A 9,554-nucleotide genomic window follows, 5' to 3' on the forward strand; every position below is an offset into this window, starting at 1 on the left:
TTGTTACGGCCATCTTTTTTCACGTAGTCCAAGCACCTCATGTTAGCTCAATGTCAACCTGTTTCGGATTACTGTGGTCTGTTTATTATTTTCTTTTTCAGGTGTAAAATATATACACATGCATGGTCATGGAAGTCTGTTTCGAGTGCATGGTCATGGAAGTCTGTTTCGGGTGCATGGTCATGGAAGTCTGTTTCGGGTGCATGGTCATGGAAGTCTGTTTCGGGTGCATGGTTATGGAAGTCTGTTTCGGGTGCATGGTCATGGAAGTCTGTTTCGGGTGCATGGTCATGGAAGTCTGTTTCGGGTGCATGGTTATGGAAGTCTGTTTCGGGTGCATGGTCATGGAAGTCTGTTTCGGGTGCATGGTTATGGAAGTCTTTTTCGGGTGCATGGTTATGGAAGTCTGTTTTGGGTGCATGGTCATGGAAGTCTGTTTCGGGTGCATGGTTATGGAAGTCTGTTTCGGGTGCATGGTTATGGAAGTCTGTTTCGGGTGCATGGTCATGGAAGTCTGTTTCGGGTGCATGGTCATGGAAGTCTGTTTCGGGTGCATGGTTATGGAAGTCTGTTTCGGGTGCATGGTCATGGAAGTCTGTTTCGGGTGCATGGTCATGGAAGTCTGTTTCGGGTGCATGGTTATGGAAGTCTGTTTCGGGTGCATGGTTATGGAAGTCTTTTTCGGGTGCATGGTCATGGAAGTCTGTTTCGGGTGCATGGTTATGGAAGTCTGTTTCGGGTGCATGGTCATGGAAGTCTGTTTCGGGTGCATGGTCATGGAAGTCTGTTTCGGGTGCTACAACAGACTGTATTAGTGCATCACAAGAACAGCTACTGACAGCGCAATGCAACCTGTGTGTTTCAGATACTAGAGCACGCTGCCATCTTGACCGCTAGGCCCCGAGCGGCGCCAGCCAAGGAGGACGCGCATGGCCGCACTTGCCCACTTCCTCTCTTTCCCAGCATTCCAAGTTCAAGATGGAAGCCGTCATTATGGACTGACAGTTCGTCTCAGTCAACCACCGCAGTAGACACTTAGACTGGATCGCGTTCAGTTGTTCGGTTTTTCTCCGTATTTTTCTCCTTCTGTGGAGCTGAAGTTTGTGATGAGATGTATAGTTTGTGTACAGTATATTGCACACTGGTGGCTACATGTAGGCATTTTCACGAGGACTTGTTTTTCTCCAGGTTGTTAACATTTCTTTCTGTAGTTTGTACCGTTTTGGTTTACACGAACCTCTCTTTGTCAAGCGCTAAAATCATTTTCCTGAACACTGGTATTTAGTCAAGAAATAGAGTTTAAAAGTCTTTGTTTTGTATTAAAAACAAAAGTGAATTTCAAAAAACTGACAAAGACTTGATCGTGAAGGAAACTTTGAACAGGCTGATGATTGTTCAAGTCCTCATAGGCCTCACAACCCACCAGGGACATTCATTTCTGATGATAAAACATTTGAAGTGGAAACCCTGTCCTTGCTTTTCACTGAAAGTTTTCTAGTTTTGGTTCATTCCTCTTGTGTCCCTGCAGTTGTTTCATAGCCATCCGTCTCCAGACTGCCAAGAGTCAACCCCCTCCCCCTGTTTTTCAGTTTACATGACCCTCCATTCCTCCATTTGGAATACATGTATGTTAATCAGGACTGAAGTTGTTTACTTGTATTATTTTGTCTTCACTTTTTTTTTTTTTTTTTTTTTGCTGTGTGCTCCCAAAGCTGTTTGCCAGCGAAGGTCTGAGTGATTGTCTACGTCAGATTAAATTAATCTGTTGCCATCTGTTCAGTTGACTGGACGAGACTGATTTGTTCTGTTGTCATTAACAGCTGATGTATTCTGCTGTCACGTATTATCAGTTACATTTTGTATTGATGAATTGTTCATGTAATCTTTTCTCTCTCCTGTATCACCAAAATAATCATGTTGGTTCAGATGGAATCGGGGTGGTTTGGGTTTCTAGAGGTTTGATCTCTAGCAGATTTTATACTGGCGTGCAATTGACTTGTTTGTTATGTGTTCTCTGATGTACCCACGTAATCACGTTTCGTTTTGGTCACTTGTGTTACATCGTAGTTGTCAGGCTGCTGCAATAGAAAAAAAATAAACAGCCTGGCTAAACAAAACTTAGAAATTCATTTAAACACATAATAGCCAACAGGATCTCTCGTCAGTCAGTCAGTGTTACCATGCAAACTCAGCGTTACCAGACCCCCGTTTCTTAGAGATGAGATGGCTAGGTTTTGACGAGTAAAGCTAGGCAAAAGCGTTTCTTTGCAACTGCTTGCGGTGAAGCAGTCGTAGATTTGGCGACAGTAAGCGAGAGTATCTGTGGAGTGAGAAAACCTGTCGGTTGTACAGCAGGCAATGGACCAACTCTCAAAATAACTGTCTAATGGAATAGACGATGTTTGGAAATAATTGTGTGGGGTTCGTACGGGTTGTGAAAGAGTGAATACTGGCGCTGTCAGGGAGGCTCATGTCACATGCTGCTTGTCCACGTGGCGCTGGAATGTCACATGCTGCTTGTCCACGTGGCGCTGGAATGTCACATGCTGCTTGTCCACGTGGCGCTGTCAGGGAGGCTCATGTCACATGCTGCTTGTCCACGTGGCACTGTCAGGGAGGCTCATGTCACATGCTGCTTGTCCACGTGGCGCTGTCAGGGAGGCTCATGTCACATGCTCCTTGTCCACATGGCGCTGTCAGTGAGGCTCATGTCACATGCTGCTTGTCCACGTGGCCTGGAATGTCACATGCTGCTTGTCCACGTGGCCTGGAATGTCACATGCTGCTTGTCCACGTGGCCTGGAATGTCACATGCTGCTTGTCCACGTGGCACTGTCAGGGAGGCTCATGTCACATGCTGCTTGTCCACGTGGCCTGGAATGTCACATGCTGCTTGTCCACGTGGCCTGGAATGTCACATGCTCCTTGTCCACGTGGCACTGTCAGGGAGGCTCATGTCACATGCTGCTTGTCCACGTGGCGCTGGAATGTCACATGCTGCTTGTCCACGTGGCGCTGGAATGTCACATGCTCCTTGTCCACGTGGCCTGGAATGTCACATGCTCCTTGTCCACGTGGCCTGGAATGTCACATGCTCCTTGTCCACGTGGCCTGGAATGTCACATGCTGCTTGTCCACGTGGCCTGGAATGTCACATGCTCCTTGTCCACGTGGCCTGGAATGTCACGTGCGACACTTTGACTCAATAAAAGCAAGAGTATTCACTCTTTCACAGCCCGCTAACCCGACACAATTATTTGCAAACATCGTCTGTTCCACTGACTGTTGACCGACAAGTCATATTAAACTCTTGCCAGGCCAGCACAAAATTGTTTCATAGACATACTCGCCTGCCTGCCAAGCAAGCACCCAGCTTGCTAGCATTTCTTGTGTGTAGCAAACGGGCCTCAGGGAAAGCTGGTAAGAAAAGGCTGACTGCATGGTTACAACGTCGATCTCTGTGGCCGTAGAGACAGTACTAACCCACAGCTCGGTCGTCCAAGTCATGTGATACTTTTTCAATCAAGAGAGTAAGTCGTGCTAGTTGACAAAATGGTAGCGCCGTGTTAAGAGTTATAGTTGTATTTGTGAAAATGGTGTGTGTTGTAAGTGGGCGATGTACTTGTTGATTTCCTGGTACGTTAGATAGTTTCTTGTTTCTTCATGTTTCATTCTTTGCCAGTGCTGGGCAGAGCTCTGATTCACGTCATAAAGGATGCAGTTTTAATGCATGTACAGTGCACTATTATTGATCGACGTTTGTTAGCGATCTCTTTTTTTTCTGCACTTTTTCATCTTTTTACATTCTAGATTTAGTCAATTTTTGATTTTTAATACTTCCCTTTCTTTCATTTTGAATAACAGCTGAATGTGAAGAACTCATAGACTGCTTCTCTCGAGTGTTATGAGAATTAAATGTATATAACCGCGGAAACAATAATTTCTTGATGGTTTAGGGCTTCCAGCAAAAACGCAGCTATCGGAGCTCCAGCTAAATAAGGGAAACAAAGGGAGGTAACCAAGATGACGATTAAAGTCCATGCACGCATTATCAAAACTTCATAGAAAATGTTGTGAAAAAAAACATCTTGCATGTTGATGAGCTGTTATTGTGATATATTGTTCAAGGACAATGCTTCTAGCTGTTGCCTTGATCGCTGCTTTGAACAAAATCCCTGGATTGATGCCGTAAAAATAATGATTCAAGGTGTTGCTATCATCATTGCGTCAAGAGTGTGCTCGTTCAGAACACACGTTATACATTTAACACACATCACCATGAATACAATCGCACGTTAAGTAGGCAGCTATACCCTTCTGGCACGTTGAAGGCCTCGTGGACTTATTTCAAAGTCCGTCTGTGTCGAGAGTCTGAAATATTCTGTCATCAGTTCTCAAGGCAGTGCTTTGTTGTGTGATCGTTAGCATCTCTGTTTCTCTCCCAGTCTTCTGGCTCCAGACCTTTCCTTGACCAAGCCTGGTGGTCTTATAAAAATATATGAGGATAAGCACACTGCAGAGAAGTCTCCATGACATGTGCCACATGAATAGCACATATTGGAGGCTGGTCTTAAAAAGGAGGTAAATTTACAGGGGTTTATGTACAGAAAATCTGATGAAGCGAAGGAGAAAGTTTTAATTTCGGGTTGTCAAAAGGGGTATTCCACTGTAGCGCAAAGAGGCACAGTGAAAAAGTTTCACAGTACAAAATAATCTGGGGGATTGATTTTGTGTTTAATCTGTGTCTATCTTTACATTTTCTACTGATAAGCCTCATAGAGTTGTACCTCAGTAAAATGTAGTGTGTGTGACAGTGAGTTCTTCATCTATAATCATGATAATTATGTTACGCATTTCACAGTATATCTGACAGTGATTGTGGTTGGGTGCTTCGGCCTTTATTTATCAATTAACTTTCTTCTTAATTAATTGATTGTACATAGACGTAGGCATTACTTAGTGTTGATTATGTATTATGGTTGTGGGTATTGTATTGGCTTCTTTTTTTCTAAATACTTTTTTCTGTGCTGCTTCAAGGTTTTCGTTAATGCGATCAATTTGTTGTATGCTTTGCAAGCATGAAAGATGTGAAAAAATCTATTAGTATTAAACAATAGATCAGCACATATAGAACTAAGCAGTCTTTTAGTTACAGAATTTCCAAAATCCGATGTAAAAGCACTGCATTATCTATTGTCTGGAATAACCATACGCTGTGTACCACATGTGTTAATACTTACCAAAACAATTTGCGCTTTGTCAAAACAAATATTGAAGATTTGTGTGCTGCTTATCAATGGTAATGATGCATGTAGCATTAGCATATGTTAATGGAATTAAGCTTTTTTTTCTGTCCTTTTTTAGCTTATTACTGTTAAGTGAAGGTCACAGTTTTCATGTTGTGCATGACTGATGTTTGTACAGTAATTGTCAGTAACATAGAAAAGTGAATTTAATGTGATGAAAAGTGGAACTCTTCCAATAAAAAAAACAATAAAAAAAACCCTTCTGAGTCACTGAACGTTACGAGCTGACCTGGTGCCACCATTGCTCCTCCTAGAAAGAAAAGTCTTAACGTAGGATTCTGGTGCCACCATTGCTCCTCCTAGAAAGAAAAGTCTTAACGTAGGATTCTGGTGCCTTGTTTTCAGGTCCACGACTGCACATTTCACAGGAAAGCAAGTATAGAACAAAACGCTCTTTTTCGCACTGTATTGTCAACAACAGCAAGAAATGCTTCTCATTCTAGCATAAGCAAGATAGATTCTAATAGTTGTGGTGATGCATTTGAAGAAAAAAAAATGTGTGTGTGCTGTATGCCTTTGATGTTGAGTGCAGTCACGTACAGTCTGTTGTGTTGTGTCCATGCAGGTTTGACTCATGGTTTCGTTATCGGAAAGCATTTTCTGTTCCGTTTTGGAGCACTCTTCTGCCTTTTGTTTGCTTGTAATTTGCTCGCAACATTGCAATGGATTGCATGACACAAATTCTGATGACCTGGTCATGTAGACAGTCGGAAGAAACTTGCGCTAGCACTATTTTGTTGTGCTTACTGGTGTTGTGTGAATTTAACGCCAGCTTCTGCTAGACCTAAAACAGCTTTCCAGCTTAAAGCCCAACACTGGTCTCCAGGAGACCAAGCCTTGCTATAGTAGAACGCCACAGAGCTAAATTTAGCATTGCCAGCACGAAAAACTAGAGCTACATCTGCTTACGCGCCTTTAAGAAAGTTATCATTTTGCAGAATCCAATCACACAATGTCTGTCCCAAAGATGCATGACTCGAGTAAATTCTTTGTAATAAAGGAGACTAATTTTGTGTAAGGGAAGTAAAAAGGTAAACTTTTCCTGTTAGCATTTGTCTGATCTGTAGTTCTGAATGGCAACGCTTGTGCTTCAGGTATTGATGCTGTTTTATCTGCGTTCAATTGTTGAGAGGAGTGTAACGGGACCGCCTTGCTTAATATTGTCATTGTACTTTATCAAGAGTATGTTTGTTTCCCACTTACATGTAGTTGGGTTTCAGTTCTGCTTCTAGTCTACACAAGAAATACGTGAAGACGTGTGCATGCTAGTGCCTGTATATCAGGATTTGTGTCAGCTCTGGAGAGTGACAACTGGCACGGTTGGCCTAGTGGTAAGGCGTCCGCCCCGTCATCGGGAGGTCGTGGGTTCGAACCCCGGCCGGGTCATACCTAAGACTTTAAAATTGGCAATCTAGTGGCTGCTCCGCCTGGCGTCTGGCATTATGGGGTTAGTGCTAGGACTGGTTGGTCCGGTGTCAGAATAATGTGACTGGGTGAGACATGAAGCCTGTGCTGCGACTTCTGTCTTGTGTGTGGCGCACGTTATCTGTCAAAGCAGCACCGCCCTGATATGGCCCTTCGTGGTCTGCTTGGCGTTAAGCAAACAAACAAACAAACAAATCTGGAGAGTGACTGAGAGGGAGCGAGAAAAAAAAGAGAGAGCAATTGCTGTATTGCATGAGCGTGAATGTCAGCTTCTTCTCAATTTTTCTCTTTTCTTAACTTCTTTGTTTTCTCCTTTTATCTCTCAGAATGTTTGCCAGTCCATTCTGTGTAAGTCAGCTAACTTGTGATCACACTGAAAACTCGCTTCCTTTTTTTCTTCTTCTCAAAACCCCAAGTTAAACGCCTCTGGCCAAAACGTTTATCTTGCAGTTGAATTCAACATTTTGACGTTTACTACTACTGCACTGGTTGATCTAGTATACTCTATCACACCGTTAACTATGCACTGATGTAATGTGGGAGTGCCAGTTGTTATCGCTGATAAGAATGTATGGTAGTTCTGAGAGTTTTATGGAGTGACACTTTCATAATATTTTCCGTAATTCTACTGGTTTTCAACTTCAGTTCCAGTTCCGTTTCTCTCAACTTTGTGTATGTACACCTTATGTTTTAATCATTTGTTTACATAACATGTTAATATTTGCACTTGCTGAAAGAAACAACAACAAGGTGAGGTGATTTAACAGTGGCTATCTGATAATAATCAATTTGTTCCAGAAACTTTTTTCTCTCATTTTATTGTTGAGGTTAGGTAGGACCAGTTGTGTAAATAGACGCTATGCTAACTTGGTTTTTCTGCCCCCAGAACTAGTGTCTGTTTGGGACATGACGTGGGTATATGCTAGGTAAATAGACGGTTCTGTTAGGAACTTCTTCTCTTGATCTTTTTGTTTTCTTGTATAGAATATAGTCAATTTTTGTAAAGATTTTAGTCAAGCAGTATGTAAGAAATGTTAAATCCTTTGTACTGGAAACTTGCATTCTCCCAGTAAGGTAATATATTGTACTACGTTGCAAGCCCCTGGAGCAAATTTTTGATCAGTGCTTTTGTGAACAAGAAACAATTGACAATCCCGCAGTGGGGCACTGCGGTTATGAAATTAAAGGCCCCTCCTGTTTTTGGAACCGCAGGAGCTTTCTAGTTTGCTGTTAGGTAGATTTTTGGTTCCTCTTTCCTGTCATGCTCTCTTTTTCTTCATGAATTCTTTTCCTTTTTCTGCCTTCTTGCTCATTCACCTGTATTTTTTCCAAAAATCTCTTCTCTTGCCGCTTGTCTCGCGATTCATGTATAGTTTAATCTGTTAGTGTTCTGATGTAAGTCCAGCAGTAGATAGGTTAAGCCTATTTTAACATACTGGAAACTGGTAATCTTCCAGTAGGTATTAATTTAGTTTTACTAAAGCCTGCTGGGACACAAGTAATGGGTTAGTGCATTTGTAAACAGGAATCGCTTGACAAGTGGCCCCCTTCATCCCCTCCTTCCTCGTCCTGATATGGCTCTGCGTAGTCGGCTGGACGTTAAGCAACAAATAAACAAACAAACAAACAAACAATTGACAAGTGGGTCTATCCCATCTCCCCCTTTCCCCGTCGCGATATAACCTTCGTGGTTGAAAACGACGTTAAACACCAAATAAATAAATAAATTATCCACTTCGTGTACAGTGGATTGAGGTGTATTCTGTTGCCAATGTAATCGGAAGAATAGTATAATAATAATAAAAATATGGCTGTACTGTATTGCGAATTTAACTGACTCCGAAATCATTTGTATTTTATAGTACCAGTTGCATTGTTTGTTGCAATTTCTTTCATGTTTGTGACGAGTGCGGAATGTGAACATTATGTTGTGGTATAGACGCAGACAATGACGCTTTTTGCGAGGAGGTGAAAGCTCTAGGAAGGGGGGGGAGACGAGAAAGGCTTTATTTCTGGGCGGATTTTTTTTTAAACAGATGTACAGAGATATGCATATGAAGCATGGAATGTCTGTTATGTCACTAACATTGAATGTCGGACAAGAATGAAGATATCTGAAGCTGATGTGGTTTTAACATGTGGAACGTATATATCACTCACACCTATATGACTTGCGGAGAGAGGTTGACGTTGTTTTTTAAATCAAAACGTGTCGGTTACGCAGCACTGGCACTCTCTGGTGATATGAAATTGATTCATTATTTCTTCCTTTCTTTCCTTATTTTTTTAGCTGCTAATTCATCTGGATTTTCACTCTTAATTAGTTTTATTTTACTTATACTACTAATGTTGTTACATGTAGTTTCCTGCTTCGAATTGCAACGAGATGACATCACATTAATTGACACCTAGAGTAGTTCAATTCTCTTGTCTTAGGACCAAATTTTTTTTCACAGGAAAAGAAAATCTATGAAAGGAGAACTGTAGGTCGCAAGTTGAGCTGAATCGCATCCTTGACTTCGAAGCATCGGGGATAAAGTCACAAATGAATTTTACATCTAAACTCGAACACTTCGGGGCACAGTGTTTCCATTGAGAACGGTTCAGCTCACCATCTCGGAGCTGGCCAGACTGTTACATGGGAAAAGATGACATCCATCCACTTGGACATATACCTTGAATCAACATCCTGCCTGCTTCCTGTGCAGACGTTAGAACACGTTTTTACGAATTGATTTCAATAATTGTCACTTCTGTCAGTGACTAAATTAATTGATCAAACATGTTCCACTCCGCTGAGAAAGCAGCTAGGCGGGTGATGTT

General features: G+C 42.0%; 1 protein-coding gene across 1 annotated transcript in view; it reads left to right on the top strand.

The window, feature by feature from the left end:
- LOC138963853 (S-adenosylhomocysteine hydrolase-like protein 1) overlaps window positions 1–5,587 on the top strand; it is a gene marked incomplete in the record, with an annotated part of 52,826 nt that extends 47,239 nt beyond the window's left edge. The window contains 1 exon segment of the mRNA XM_070335711.1: window positions 866–5,587. Coding sequence (XP_070191812.1) covers window positions 866–872 — 7 coding nt within the window.
- Window positions 5,588–9,554: the final 3,967 nt, after the last annotated feature.

This window comes from Littorina saxatilis, linkage group LG4 (assembly GCF_037325665.1).
Source record: "Littorina saxatilis isolate snail1 linkage group LG4, US_GU_Lsax_2.0, whole genome shotgun sequence".
Classification (NCBI taxonomy): Eukaryota; Metazoa; Mollusca; class Gastropoda; order Littorinimorpha; family Littorinidae; genus Littorina; species Littorina saxatilis.